Source organism: Lissotriton helveticus, chromosome 6 (genome assembly GCF_964261635.1).
Source record: "Lissotriton helveticus chromosome 6, aLisHel1.1, whole genome shotgun sequence".
In the NCBI taxonomy this organism is placed as follows: domain Eukaryota; kingdom Metazoa; phylum Chordata; class Amphibia; order Caudata; family Salamandridae; genus Lissotriton; species Lissotriton helveticus.
Genome location: NC_136067.1, coordinates 1,763,435,802 through 1,763,452,041, shown reverse-complemented (window position 1 = coordinate 1,763,452,041; position 16,240 = coordinate 1,763,435,802). Strand labels below are relative to the sequence as shown.

General features: G+C 38.1%; 1 protein-coding gene across 1 annotated transcript in view; it reads right to left on the bottom strand.

Moving 5' to 3' along the window:
• Nucleotides 1-16,240, bottom strand: part of LOC144761885 (mucin-like protein) — a 507,595-nt gene that overhangs the window by 168,920 nt on the left and 322,435 nt on the right. Inside the window, exons 15-16 of the mRNA XM_078647097.1 lie at nucleotides 14,700-14,720; nucleotides 12,582-12,694 (exon numbers count right to left, since the gene is read on the bottom strand). Coding sequence (XP_078503223.1) covers nucleotides 12,582-12,694; nucleotides 14,700-14,720 — 134 coding nt within the window. The remainder of the gene's footprint in view (nucleotides 1-12,581; nucleotides 12,695-14,699; nucleotides 14,721-16,240) is intronic.

Genomic DNA, 16,240 nt, shown 5'->3' with positions numbered 1-16,240 from the left:
TGGTATTACTGCTATGAAGTTACACGCAAGATCTCCTTAAACGGTTGTCACAGATTGGCCCATTTTAAGTTCTTGAACAGGGTTCATTTTTCCCCACTACGCCTGCAAAGGTACGGATTACGTGATTCAGATAATTGTGAACGGTGTGATACGCCAGGTGCCGGGTTTTTCCACATAGCTTGGCAGTGTCCCCAGGTGGTGTTTTTTAGGAAAAATATTTTTAAGATGTTGAACGATATTGTTGGGCTTTTACTCACTCTGGACCCCTTATTAGCGCTGTTAGGTTACACAAAGCCCCTCGGGAAGAATGTGTGCAAGCTGATAGCAATGGGTCTTCTTCTAGCTAAGTGCAGACTTGCAATAAGGTGGATGCAGGGTCCTGTACCTACTATAGGAGAGTAGGAAAAAGATATGATTTACTGTAATACCCAATCGGATGTTTATAACGAATTGCTTCCACCTTGTAACTGCTCAAAAGGTTTCTGGGGTCTCTTTGCACAATATCAACTGGCACGAAAACACACCGATGTGGAACAGTACTGATGATGTATGTGCTGCTACCGCCATTTGCTTGAATGACCCTTTGGAATATTACAGACATTTTGATGATTTTGCTTGTTATTCAAAATATGCCTTTCTGTATATCTTTGCAAATGTCCAGCGGGTGATTGATCTACTCTGTATTGGAGAGATTTTGGGTTTCTCCCCCCTCTTTCTGTATACCACCGTACCCCGTATATGTAATTATTTTCAATGATGTTTCTTGATTATGTGATCTGTTTCTCTTTATTTATTTATGTTTATTTTCTGTCTAAAAACTCAATAAAAACAAAACAAAATGTTTTTTATTGGGATTTGTACAAATATGTCTGGTATAGCCACCTAGTGCAAGGGTATGTCTGGATGATGGATTGCCACATGGTTCTCAGCTGTCTTCAGTATGCCTTGTTAAATGATTTGGGTATGGATAGAATATGCATTGCTAAATGAATCTTGATGGCATAAAGACCACGCCATGAGAAAGTGATCATTGATGTGGGAAGGAATGTTACGGTAGTGATGATGTATTCAGTATGTGTTGGCATATGTTTGTTTGAGTGTGACTGTGTGCATGTGTTTGTGTGTGGTAGCATCCTGGAGGAAAAGCAAAGAATAACCCTGATGAGTAGGCTCACAATGTGAAGACGCCTTGTGCATCAGGGTCATTGGTTTTTCATTTTATCGAAACAAGCTCCAGCTTTGAGGGTTTGTTTTAGTTGAAAAATGTTAAATTCATGCAGGCGTAAAAAAGGATTTGTTCGCCAGTTCATCCCGGCACTGCCAATAGTTGCACAGATGGCACATTTATCCTTTTTCTCGTGAGGGCATTCAAATATGGCTGGATCCTTGACCTCCACTGACTTGATGCTCTAGTGGGCTACTCACTAGACAACAAATGACCCCATAGGTCTATTGAGGGCTTCAAGAACGATGTGTTACCATAGTAGAAAACCGAGGAGGATAAACTAGAGCTCCTGTGTATGTCCCTCTTTAGATGATAAATATTCAAGAATGTTATTATTTAGTTTGATAACTCTTTTACACAGTCTTTGACCTAGCGTGCCTGTTGTTAATTCAAAATCACTATAAGAGCAGTGTGAGAATCTGCAAATTGCAATTGCAATAGCGCCACTTGTGTGAGTTGTTGATTTTTAAGACATTTCAATGCTTGTTATCTAGGCCATCACATACCTTTACTGATCTTATGTAAAGCAAAATATTTCATCAATTTTTCATATAAAATATTAGACAGTTGAACTTTGGAATTCTGGTGGGACTGCAGGTGGCATAGCAGAGTTAAAGGGCAGATATGTGTGATACTGCTGTTGTGATGTATATTTTACACACAGGATGATTAGTATTTCTAAAGATGTTGTCAGTTGCAATTATGAAGCATGATATTATGTTCTCTTTTTCTAATCAGTGAACATAAACAGGTCTAGAACAGACTAAGGGAATATGATTACGAAGCCATTCATGAATGGTTATGATGGGGCATGATTATTTGGGCATAATTTTGCTTGAGTCAAGTCTGCTTGTTTAGTGTGAAACAAATCTATATTTTATAAAATGACTAACAGTGTAGTAATTTAAAAAAAAATTGAGAGTTTTTTAATAAAAGTACAACGTACAAATGAACAGGAATGACACTACATATTTAGTGTTCAAAAAGCTGCAATGAGAAACATACAGAAAGGTTGCAAACTGGAGTGATGAGAAATATTTATGTCACAAGGGAAAAACGTATTAAATGTACTGAAGAATATAGCGCAAAAGTAAATTGCAAGTAGTAATGGAGAAATATGATAATGAAAATGCTTAATAAATAACGATTCTTGTTTATGTTTTACGTTAAACGTGAAAGCCATAATAAATAAAAAGTGATTGCTTAGACTTTTAGGATATCATAACCAGACTATGCTCATAAGTTTAATTTAAATGATGCTTTTTATATCATTTCTTATGTATTCACTATTTATTAAACTTTTCAATAATAGTGTTTTTTATTCTTTAGAAAATTATGATGTTCTAGTTTCTATGTAGGCCTCAAAACCTGTTAGTGTATTATTTCTTTCCTAACATAGGCTTCAGAAAATGCATTTAGTCCTTCATTATTTAAAAAAAATGCTGATCCATTTGTTTCAGTAATGAACGTTTACCACTAGAGTTTTCTTCCTACAGTTAGAATATTTCTCTCTATGAAAAATAGTGTTAACTATGTGGCAAGCTAATGTTGAAGCGAGGATATGAAAAAATTCAATGTGCTTCCTATTTCCAAGGTGACATTTACAAATGAACAAAAGCATCTTGTTAAAGATCCAGATGAACTAGGTGGGAGAATGATCACCTCATGGGTCCTAACCAATGGAGCCGTGTAAAACTGTGAAGAAGCTACATTTGGGGCCTGGAATTATGAACACATATGGGGTATAACTACTTTGTGAGGAAAATAAATAATTTGGAGGGACTCTCTCTCTCTCTGACTGGCTCAATGCTTTCCTGACTGCTGGCTGTATTTACTTGCGATTTTGGGCATGCATTATTAATAATAATAATAATAATAAAAGCCTTTTATATAGCGCCTGGTTACACTAGAAAACAGTGTGTCGCCGCTCTGGCGGTCTCAACTTTGATTCCTTCCCAGAACTGAACTATCCTGATTTTCCATGCACTTTATCGGCTGGTGATGTTGCACAAGCTATACCTTTCTGGTTAAAGGGTTAGCTGATTCAGGCTTTTGCACACTGTGCAAGAGTTCCTTGACTTTAGGTTCATATGAATCTCGAATGACATACTGAAATTGCAATGTGTATTTTCCTTTGTGTGTGTCTCTCTCTCTCTCTATCTCTCTCCTTTCATGCCTGTTATTGATTTTAATGTTTTTACCATGATTTCTATTTTCTGTTGTGGATTTACCTGTAATCATTTGAAATAACAAAAGTACTGTAAATACTAATGCATTTTTGTATTGACCATTCATCTTGAAGTTTAGATAAAGGTACCTTGATAAACATACTGAGTTTATTTTTATTGATGAGACTTATCTGACATGCTATGTTTGTGACTGGTTTTGTTATATAGGCATTTCCTTTAACATAGGTATTTGAAGGAAATAGAATTTGTCTCTAATTATCTGAGTCCCTATTAGCTCTTACAAAGATCTATCAGAGGACCTCATAATGTGTAAGTGGATGTAGAGTTTCTATGGGCCCGAACTCTAGGACTGTAAATGATTACATAGTTTGATTCATGATATATTGGATATTTGTGAATGTTTATAAATATTTACACCGCTTCCGCTGGATCAGTTACATCTACATCTGTTGTGAACTCTGTCTAAAAATAACTTGAAACAATGCAATCATATGCAGTCACTTCTAGTAACCAGTCAGAGAAAGATAAAATGATGGAAGCAAGGATATGGGCTACAAAATGCTAGCGCATTCCTGGAATGAGAGACTTGGAAAGGAGTACTTGATAGAGAGAAAGGCAGAAAGAAATAGAGGTAAGCAATCAAGATAAATGGACAAGGAGTGTGTGTTTGAAAGAGAGTGATGTAAGAAAAGACTGAGCAACAAGGGAGCAAGAAAGACCCACAGAAAGGGAGAATGAGAGATAGAATGCAGTGTATTGAAGTAGAGAGGGTGCTCCTGTATGTCGTAGTGCATTTCTAAAACTTGAGAATGCCAGTATGCCACTGTTGAATTCTGTTCTCTCAGAAATTAAGGAGTGGAACAGGCAGACGTATGCGCTCCACCTACCTTAGTGTATGACTACAACACTCTCAAAGTCCACACAACCCTTGTCACACTGTTTCTCAATGGACCTAGTGTACTGGGGTCTTAGAAGAGTAGTCATCCCAGAAGCCTGGGGTCAGGCCTAAAGTGAAGATCCACCAGCCTAAGCCATGCTCTCCTAAGATCAGAGAGTATCAGGGCTTGAGTTCCCTGATCGTCCACAGTACCTTATGCAGAAATTCCACAAGCAATTCTTCCCTCTAATTCACTCTCCAAACCTGCACTCTGAAATGTATAGGTTAATATATCTAAGGGAGGGGTCGGGTCGTTTGACCATAATATTGTGGTAAACATATTGCAACTGCAAAAATGTCCTGTACAAAAATATCAAAGAAAAGTATATGCATTTCTTTACTTTTGTACAGCAATATCGAAGTTTAAAATATAGTTTACCATATTATTGTCTTTTGTTATGTTGTTTTATTGTATTGTTTTAGTTCCTTACTTATATTATTGTAAAATGTCTTTGTAATTATTTTTAAATGCAATAATTGTAATGTATCATTTTGTTCAGACTGTGGAGTTCATTGCAGGTAGTGTGTGGGTAGTGTGATTGTTTAAAATAAATTGTATTTGCAAAGTAACAAAGAATAATACAGAGATATGAAATTTCAGCCTCCCCTCCCACCCCCACCCACCACAATGTAGAACTGCAAAGTAAGCAAATGGCACAAAAAGAGGAATAAACATAAGTAAATGGCACTATCAAATCGAGATTCACAAAAGAGAAGAGAAAAAAAAGAAGAAAAAAAAGCAACCGGGGAAGAGAGCGCAAAACCTAGTTACCCCTGCTGCTCCAACCAGGATGTGAACATTTCCCACACTTCAAGGCCCTTCTTTAGGCTTTTACGGCCTTTCCTAGCATAGACAGATTTCTCTAGATGGTAAGTTGTGACTAGCCTGGCCAGCCGCTGAGAGAATGATGGGGGATCGGCATCCAACCATACTGAAGCAACACAGATCCTCCACATTGCCATCACAATGAAGATTAATCCCCTACTTTTGATCCTGAGAGTATCAGACTCGGTCCCCAACATGATGACTGGGGGGTTTAGTACGATACACTGAGTAGTGACTTACCCAAAAAATTCCTGTACCCTAAGAACGATTGAGGCAAGTTTAAAACAGGTTGCAAATATGTGAATTGAATCGGCACCATATTCCGAGCACCTTGGGCAGAGTGTCCCTTTGCCGGCTCCCCACTTAGCAATTTTACTAGGGGTAATATACAGGAAAAAGATAGTTTTAAAATGTTGTGCTTGCAGCTTGGCTGACAACGATATGTTTTGGGAAAATACTAAGGAGTTGAAAAAAATGCTGTGTGGGGATTCAAGTTTGGTGTGCCATTTGTTAGCTATTGTCTGTAAATCGTCTGTATGTATTGCGACTTATATAGCGCATGTATCACCCGAAGGCATCAAGGCGCTTGCTTAGGGAACCCGTCCTGGTATTCCCCTGTGAGATACCCCGGCAGGGTTTCCACAAGGTGAAAGCCAGGCATCCCGCCGCGAGGGGCCGTAGTGGAGATTAACCAAGCTATTGCCCAGAGTCGCAGAGTGTGACCTCGTGAGTCGAGTAGGCACCGGAGCGAGAATTGTCGAGTCCGTGGAATTTTTGAGCCCGAGACCCGCCGAGGCGGGGAATCGAACCCTGGTCCACGGCCGATCTTAGCTTCCGGGTCTGCCGCCTCTAACCACTGAGCCACGCTTCTCGTCTGGGGTCTGTCTATTTAGTATGTTATATAAAAGACCTATTCGAGGGGCTGTGATGTTGCGTAGTGTGTGAAGAAGTTCTACTTCCGTGAACCCGGCGGTACCCCCAACCTTTCTGGAGAGAAAATCACATATGGAGAGATACTTAAAGGCATCTTGGCTTTTCAGGCTAAATTTGGATTGTAGACTTGCGAATGATTTGACTCCCTCGCCAGTGATAAGATCCCCTAGTTTCGTGATACCTGCCTTGTGACAGTCTGAAAGGTAGGATTTTCCAAATATAGCGGGAAGATTACAGTTGGTAGAAATAGGAGAGTAAAAATTGAATCTTCCCAGCCCAAAGATTCTACGGATATTACGGAAGACCTTGTATGAGTTCATTAAGGTCTTAAATCTCACACGTTTGTAGTATCCGAAAGCTGTCTCTCGGAGAAGGCAGCCCCAGCGCTGTTCACCCAGTAGAAGTTGAAAAGGAGAGGCAAGCCCCGGTACAGAAGAGAGAGGGGATTCCCTCACCAGCTCGGAGCTGTACTGCATGACAGAGGCCCAATAATATAGCGTAATGTTAGGGAAGGACCACCCACCTTGCTCTCTTGGAAGCGATACTTGCCTTGTCGCCCGCCTTGGTTGAGAGTAGGCCCTGATGAACTGTGTGAATATTTGCTTGAATTTCAGCAGGTTAATTTTGCTAAATTCCAGGGGTATGGTACGAAAGAAGTAAAGGAATTTAGGAAAATATGTCATTTTTATTACGTTGCATCTTCCAACAAGGGTCAGGTGTAAGTTATCAATTTGTTTGAGGGCCTTCATGGTATCTGCCACAAGAGGGACTACATTTTCTGATACGATTTTGTCTATGTTGGCTGATATGAAAACCCCCAGGTATTTAGCCTTGGGCACTACCCTGTTATCAGTCCAGGTGATTTCTTTATTTATGATTATTTTTATTCAGGGCATAGCCTGATATTTTACCAAATTTTTGAGCCTCCATCTCCAATGCCAGTATGGTATTCGCCGGATCAGGGGAAGTATTGGCCAGATCATCCGCATAAGCCAGGATTTTGGTGTTGATACCCTGGAAGTTAACTGCTAAGATGGCTGGGTTCCTTTCAATTTGTTTAATACATGGGTCAAGGTAAATGGCAAATAGGAGAGGGGAACAAGGGCAGCCCTGCCTAGTGCCCCGAGAAATGTTGAATAGATCAGTGAGTTGCCCATTAATAGATACACAGGCCGTTGGTTTGAGGTATAAGGTCAGCACAGCTGTGTGAGTCTTGGCCCGAAGCCCATCTTGCCCATGACAGCCCAAAGGAACCGCCAGGAGCCCCGGTCAAATGCTTTTTCAGCATCTAGCAGTGTTAGTGACATCGGATCTCCAGCCGTCTGTGCCTCATCAAACAGGGTGATGGCCGACCTGATACGTTCCATGGTGCCCTTTTCTGGAATGAAGCTGTGTTGCCATTCTGATACTAAGGATTCAACCACAGTGGATATTCTGGAAGCCAGTATTTTGGAGAAGACTTTGGAATCGCAGTTGATAAGAGTAATGGGTCTGTATGAGCCCATCTCCAAAGGAGACTTCCCCTTCTTTGGAAATATAGATATTCTAGCGCTGGACCAGGAAGCAGGTGGGGAGTCCCCATTGAAGATAGAGGTTACCACGTTTGTGAAGATAGAGTTAATTTGGGGGGCAAAGATCTTATAAAATTCCACAGGAATGCCATCCATTCCTGCGGCTTTCCCCTCTGGCAAGCGTAATAGGGATTCCATAATTTCGTCCCAGGTTGGCGTAAGTTCTAGTAATTCACTATTATCAAGGCTAAGCTGTCTAAAATCAATCTCGGGTAGTGTGTTTTTAATGTATGTATTTTAATTAATTTTAATTGACGTCTTGACTTTTCATTTGCTATTTGTTTGTTAACATGTTTATTTCATGTTCTGGGCTTTATGGGGGTTTAGGCAGGTGGCAGGCGGCATTTTAGTTTTAATTGTTATTAATATATATACGTATTTAAAATATTTTGTTAATCATGAAACAAATTTTACTTTGGGATTGTGATATTTATTGGGAGATTACGTTGGTCCTGTTTAAGTTAAATATATTTACAGTTCTAATAATTGTGAATGCATTTATAAAGCAATTATTTTAATTAAAATTGTCATCTATATGTTTAAATATTTTTAATTTATAAAACTGTTCGTATATGTACACTTTAAACTATTAATTTGTGTATTTCCGGTGGATAGTGGTGTTATGGTGGGTATTGTTGTTTGTAAAGATGATATTAATTATTGTTACATGTTCAAAAGTTTTTTATTTTGTGGTTTGATGTTTCAATTGTTTTAATTTGTTCATTGTGTTGTATACTTAGGTGGAAGGAATAGATAGTATACAAAATAGGTAAATTAAAATGTAATACCATTTTAATCATAACAGATTTGATTACGTTATGTTGGTGGTTGTTGAGTCATTCAGTATATTTTATTATTATTATGACTATTATTATTATTATTATTGCTCTTAAAATGTGTTTGTGCTATTCCGATATACATGTTTGATTTTAAGATTAGTTTTTTTAATTTTGTGTGTATTGGATCCCCCAGTGTATGCTCTTTCCCCTATATTTGTTAGACTGGAGGTAGAATAATAAATCTGAATTAGAATATTGCTCTGCCCCTGCCCCCAGGTATCTCAATGTATGCACATTTTCCAATGTTGTTTAGACTGATTTTAGATTAGAAAATCTAACCCCCTAATGTATTCATTTTCGTCAATTTTGTGGAAGTTTAGTTAGAACACTCTATTTATGGTGTTCAGTGCATTCTTTTTTTTAATGAAAGTTTTTGGCAGGCATGTTGTTTATAATTGATTGTTAAAGATATTTTGAGCATATTCAATCATATTCAAAAGTTAAATATTGAACACTTATTTCTATCTGTCTAATGCTTTTGTGATTTATATTTTACTAGTCAAATTTAATTTTGAATTATTAATTTCTTTTTCTCTCAAGCTATATACATATATTTTAAAGAAAAATGGTAACATTAACTATTTTGACTCTATATTACTTTTACATTATTACATGGAATAAGTAACAAGGCAAGTGCACACAATATGAGCAAACATTTGTGGAATAAAATCAGCGCAGATTCACAAAACGGAAACCTAAAAGGAAAAATGATCTAGAACTCAAACTTACTCAGCTGGAGATTCCCTCACCCAAACTGTTAGAACATGTAGTTTTAACTTCATATATCTACTGAATCAACTATTCACACATCTTTGGACAGTCACACCCCCCCCCACCGAACCACACACACTTTCACACTCCCATACAACTACTCAGTTAACTAATCAATAACTAATATAGACTTTCACATAGCTAGTAACCAACTGTAGAATCAGTTTACACAACAACTGACAAAGTGATACAGATATTCACACAGTTTAGTCACTATCCACTATATTTAGTGAGACATTATAAATTGGTCAAGTAAACAGTCAATTACACTGCTACTAAATCCTCCATCCAAATATTTATTTATATATATCCACTCATTCTTCAATGTAAATTGCTATATATATAATGCATATTTAAATAACGAAGCAAACCACATTCACTGGATGATGTCATCAGTGATGTCATTTGAGATTTCATCAGTGATGTCACTGACCATGTCATGAATGATCTAATATGTGACATCATCAGCAGTGGATTGCGGGTGCGCGAAATATAGTTAGTACAACTAACTATATAGGAGCAATTTCATTGGTTTTGTATGAGTAAAATGTCCAGCTAACTATAACACCACTAAAACTTATAGTTTTTTGAGTGAATTTCAAAGGTTTTTAAAAACTAATTCCTAACTATATAACTCCTGAAACCTATGGTTTTTTCAGTGAATTTCAAAGGTTTTTTTAAATGCTAATTCCTAACTATATAAGGCCTGAAACCTATGGTTTTTTCAGTGAATTTCAAAGGTTTTTTAAATGCTGATTCCTAACTATATAAGGCCTGAAACCTATGGTTTTTTCAGTGAATTTCAAAGGTTTTTTTAATGCTAATTCCTAACTATATAAGGCCTGAAACCTATGGTTTTTTCAGTGAATTTCAAAGGTTTTTTAAATGCTAATTCCTAACTATATAAGGCCTGAAACCTATGGGTTTTTCAGTGTTTTTAAAAAGAAATTGATTTGTTAACTGGCTAATTAGGTGTATCTTAGTGAATACATATACTAGCGAGTAATGTTTAAATATTTAAATATATGCATGAGTGATGTAATATGTGACGTCATCAGCAGTGCATTGCAGACGTGCAAGTTATAGTGAGTCCAACTAACTATAACGTGGGAATTTCAATGGTTTTATGCGAGTAAAATTTCCAGCTAACTATAACTGGTGTGAAACCTATGGTTTTTTCAGTGAATTTCAAAGGTTTTTTAAATGCTAATTCCTAACTATAACTGGTGTGTAACCTATGGTTTTTCCAGTGAATATATATATATAAAATTTCTATGGCAAAATGAAACCCCTCATTTTGTTCCTTTTCAAATTAAATGTATTAAGTGTTACCACTTTATTCCAATCAAGATGACTTCAGGTGTGCCATACTTTTGTCATAAGTAAGACTGTTAGCGTTCTAGTTGTTCTTTAGAACACTCTGGGACATTCTGTCATTGGGCTATAGTTGGGCTACATCTGGCTGATATTTGGGCTACATTTGGGCTCTTTTGTCTCTGGTGGCCATCTTGGGAGACTGCATATCAGAATGTTTTTAATGAAATATAAGAGGATTTGAGAAGTCACTCAAAATGTGCCCTAATTTTTCTTTCTTCAGCACTAATCATAATTTCTATGGCAAAATGAACCCCCTCATTTTGTTCCTTTGCAAATTAAATGTTTTAAGTGTTAACACTTTATTCCAATCAAGATGACTTCAGGTGTGCCATACTTTTGTCATACGTAAGACTGTTAGCGCTCTAGTTGTTCTTTAGAACACTCTGGGACATTCTGTCATTGGGCTATAGTTGGGCTACATCTGGCTGATATTTGGGCTACATTTGTTTTTTTTTGTCTCTGGTGGCCATCTTTGGGCTACATTGGGCTACATTGGGCTACATTTGGGCTCTAACATATATATAGCCCAATGTAGCCCAATATATATTTTTCAAAGTTAATTTTCGTAAAATCCACGGGAGCACATATCTTGAGACATAGCAAAGGCACATCGGGCTACCAGTCCCTACAATTTTGCCAAGTTTGGTGGAAAACCATTCAGCCGTTCGGGCTAAAAGTGAGTCCAACCGCCCTATGGAAATTAACATGGGGAAAACACGTTTTGGGACCCCCCTTTTATCTCGGCCCCTGCTTGACGGATCCCCCCCAAACTTTCAGGGAAGGAGCGGAGCGCCGCGAGGCAAAGTTAAGGAAAATATCAGGAAGATTCCTCAACCGGCGCCAAAGTTATTCCCAATAAAATGTTGCGATTTCCCTATGGAAAACAATCCTAACTATATATACCTACTGGCTATCGCCAGTAGGTAATATATATATATATATATATATATATATATATACAGTTAACTATATAATTTACTATATATGCTTCTTAATATAATGATAGTATTTTGGACCACAATAATTTTGAGCATGATATTTCTGTATCATACATTATAGGTACGTAAAGTGGTTATTTTGGTGCTCAATGTTTTTACCACAACATTTTTCAATCACAATATATCTATGGTATATAGTTCATCATACAGCTTGGGTCAGAAAGGGCTTGTTCCTGCAGCCTTCTCAGGCACAGTTTTCCGAATAGAAGGAGACTGGGTGCAGGAATGCAAACACCCTGACAGAGAGCATTCATCTCGGACACGGGGGTAGGAAGACATTGGCACGCAAATCATGACAGAATCACATATGCGCATGTGAGGTTTTTTGGAATCTTGACTGCCAGCCTTTCAGTGGCAGACATCAATATACATACTGAGTCATCCAACAGCAAAACCAGGTTGTGGCATGGCAAACATAGTGCTATAGAAAAAGCGCATGTCATAACATAGCTATGACAGAAAATTACATAGCACATGCATTGCAAGACTTTACAGAAGTCAGTTTGATTAAAATCAAGGCAGCAAAAAGTGTACTTTAGAGAAGGGGATTTATGATGAAAAAATATTAGAGTTATGGTATTGAAAATAAATGAGGTCAAGAACAATAACAGGTTGACCTCAATTCCATATTTTATTGTTTATGGTGTACAGCAAGTTTAACATGGCTACCACGTCACTGTTCGCTCTTGAGCAATGGGGACAGAGAAGGACGATTGCGTGGGATTAGCAGCACAAATGGCTACGTGATGCCTACCTTGCTGTGAGAAAAACCACTTACTAATATACCTAGCCTCAGCCCCCCGCCCCTCCCCCCACACACACACACACACAGAAAGCTTCCCCTACAGTAAAGGCAACAAACCAAAGTAAATATGTCATCTCAAATACTGCATGAAAAACATGTAAGATACCTACTATATCTGTATATTGTTTGGAGTTTTGTTGGAAAGCTGCGCTGCTCGGATTAGACAAGTCTGGTGATCCATTCAAGGTGTTCCAACGCAATGTGCAATTAAATATATTCCATCCTAGAGAAGTGAAGGAATAACAGATGGAAATGTGTGCAACAACATAGAGGCTAAAAGCCTGTCTGATTCACTGCTGGAAATGAATGCAGAGAAAATGTGACAGTCGCATAAATCTAAAAAGGTTTTTATTTATTTTAAATACAAGCCTCAGCTACAATACAGTGGCTACGCAATATAGTCATACTACTCTGGAAGGCACACACAATATTGATAATATAATGTTTATTGCATAGCCTTGCAACTATACGATGCCCAGTGTTGTGATTAATGTACACACTCCCTGTCCAGTTTTTTTTCTAGCTAATCATTAGTCTTATTTACCATACGATTGCACATGCAAGGAGACTTAACAGTCTACCTTCAATCACATAGGGCCTGATTCACAAAATGCACTTAGTAGTACTACAAAACTTACTACAAAGTGCTATTCACAAACTGCACTTTTGCAGCATACAATTTTGAGACCATTTACTAGTTTGTGATATTCACAAACTGCAGGCCTAAATTGATTTTTATAACCTCCTAGACCAGCCATGGTAAGCTGACTTGTGTGCATAAAAATCATTTATTAATTACATTGTTTTGATTATATATGGCCACATGTACAAAACTTCAGAACTGCGATTTCTTAATTGTGATTCGTAGTGAATAGCAATTAGGAAATTGTAATTCATAGTGGGTCGCAAATCGAACTACCTTATGAATATTAATGAGGTAGGTCGCAATTTGCAAACCATTAGGAATCGCAGCCTGCTGGGTCAGAAGACCATTGTCTCGGATTGCTTTTAAAGAAACAATTATTTTTAAATGAAACCCATTTTAGTAAAAGGAAAAAAGAATGTGTTTCAAAAAAATAAATGAAAAGTGTTCTTTTCAATTTTTAAGAGTAGGCAGTGGTCCATGGAACCACTGCCTGCTATTAAAAAAATCGGTCCCAACCATTCTCAAAGGGGAAGGGGATCCTTGTGAATGGCTTACCACCATTTTTCAAATGGTGGTAAAATGCAAATGTTTTGCAACCATATTTTAGTTGCTAAACACGCTCAATCCTAATACCAAATTGCAAAACCTAAATTTAGATTTAGGGCCATATGTATCATACTTCCGTTTTGCGAATTCCAAATAGTGAATTTTAAGGAATCGCTATTTGGAATTCGCAAAACGGTATGTATGTACAAAATCGCTATTTAATAGCGATTCCTTACTATTCCTAATTTGCGATTAGCAAATTGCTAATCGCAAATTACCCATTCATTTCTATGGGCCAGGAGGCCCATAGGAATGAAGGGGCAATTTGCGATTAGCAATTAGCTAATCGCAAATTCGGAATTTTTTCAAGGGTGCAGGGGTGTCTCAAGAACACCCTGCTGCACCCCTGAAAAAGACATTTGGGGGCATATGGCGCACTTACATGCCCTAAGGGCATGTATGGGCGTCATATGGCACCTTTTGTTTTTTGGAAAAAAGATTTTTGAAAAGAATTCGCAAATTACCACCAACTAGAAGTTGGTGGTAATTTGCGAATCCTTAATGGCATTTTTTGAATATTTTTTGGTTGATACATTGCATTTAAGGAATCGCAAAATTTACGATTCCTTAAGTGCAATCGCAAAATAAGGAATTGCAAATGTTGCTATTCCTTATTTTGCATCAAACATGTGTGATACATACCATTTGTCAAATTAGCATTCGCAAAGGCCGAAATTCGCAGAATTCGGCCTTTGCGAATGCTAATTAGCTTGATACATATGGCCCTTAGTAACAAGTTGCTGAATCGCTATTTGGGCTTTGCAAATGCCAAAAAGCAGTTTTGCAGTCAAAACAGCCCCATTCTATGAATCTGACCATTTGTGACCACAAACGTGATTCGTACATCTGGCCCTTAATTCATACATAATTTGAAGTACTTAGATATAAATTCATCTAAAAAGTTAAAAAGGCACAATATCAAAGTTGGTTTAGCGATTCCTGTTTTGAATTGTGATTAATTAAAATGTTACTTTACCAGGTGTGTTGATTGACTCTCCTGAAAAATAAAAGACACATTTTGTTAGGAAATAATATTGCCTCGGAGACAAAAAATAAATAAATCATTAATGAATGTATAATATAATCTATATGTGCTAATTACTTTGCAGCTGTTTGCCACTCACTTCAGCTACTGTCTGGAAGTTTACGGGGTGTTTCAGCAAGAGGGGGCCATGAAAAAAGGGGGGTCCCAAAATGGGTTTTCCCCATGCAATTTCCTATAGGGATTTTTGACACGTCTCAGCCAGAACTGCTGAATGAAATTACAACAAATTTGGAAGAAAGCTGGATCTTGGTCCAGAAAGAATGTTTTTTGAATTTTAGTATAACTCTGGTTTGCAGTTTTGAATACATTAAAGAAAAAATATTTATGTATATCTAGAGACACCAATCAACTGCGGATCCACCACTATGGATCTGCTGATCGACGCATCAACAGTAATGGTGCATTGGATAGCCACAACCTGAGAGTAAATTTGCTGCCACCATTTTGTGAATCGGAACATGGTTCAATGGGGGGAATAAAGTATAAATTAGATATATGTTGTCAGGATAGAGATATATTGACCCCATGAAACTTAAGGAGGGGTCAATGACAAGAATTGTAATGGACAAGAATTTGTCCAAAAACATTTTATTTTTGGTGTGCAAGGATCGGCAGATCCACCGCGCTGCACAGCGCCAACACATGTGAATCTGCAGTGGACCCCAATTAAAAAACACATACACCCAATCACAGACCCACTCATACACTCTATCACATACCAACACAACCACTCACACACCAATTCATCCACTCTCACACCTATATCATCACTCACACACCCACTCAGAGACCTGGACAACTACTCACACACCCATACAGACACTCGCAAACATACTCACAGACCTACTTATAGCCCCACACATTCACTCACACACCCATACAGCCACCCACACACCCACTCAGCGATCCAGAAAACCTCCCATACACCAATATTGACAGTCGCACACCCAGTCACTCATCATACAGCCACTCACACACCCAGTCACATACCCTTACTCACACATCCACTCAAAGACTCAGATAACCATTCACGTATCTACTCACAGACCCACACAGGCATTTACACACCAACTCATATCCACATACTCCCTCATACAGCCACCTACATACCCACTCCTAGACCCACACAGACTTACACACCCACCTATCACCCACTCTTATGCCCACTTACGCACCCACATAGCTACTCACACACCCTCTCACATAGCCACATAGCCACTCACACACCCACCTAGAGACTCAGAAAATCACTCACACACCAATACAGACACTCACTCACCCAGTCACACATCCATACAGCCATTCACACATCCTCTCACACACTCATAAAGTCACTGACATAGCAACTCAGTGACAGAGAAAACCACTCAAACATCCACTCCAAGACCCACACAGCTACTCATACACCCAGGCACACATCCATGCAGCCACTCACACACCCATATAGTCATGGATGCATTCACTTAGAGAAC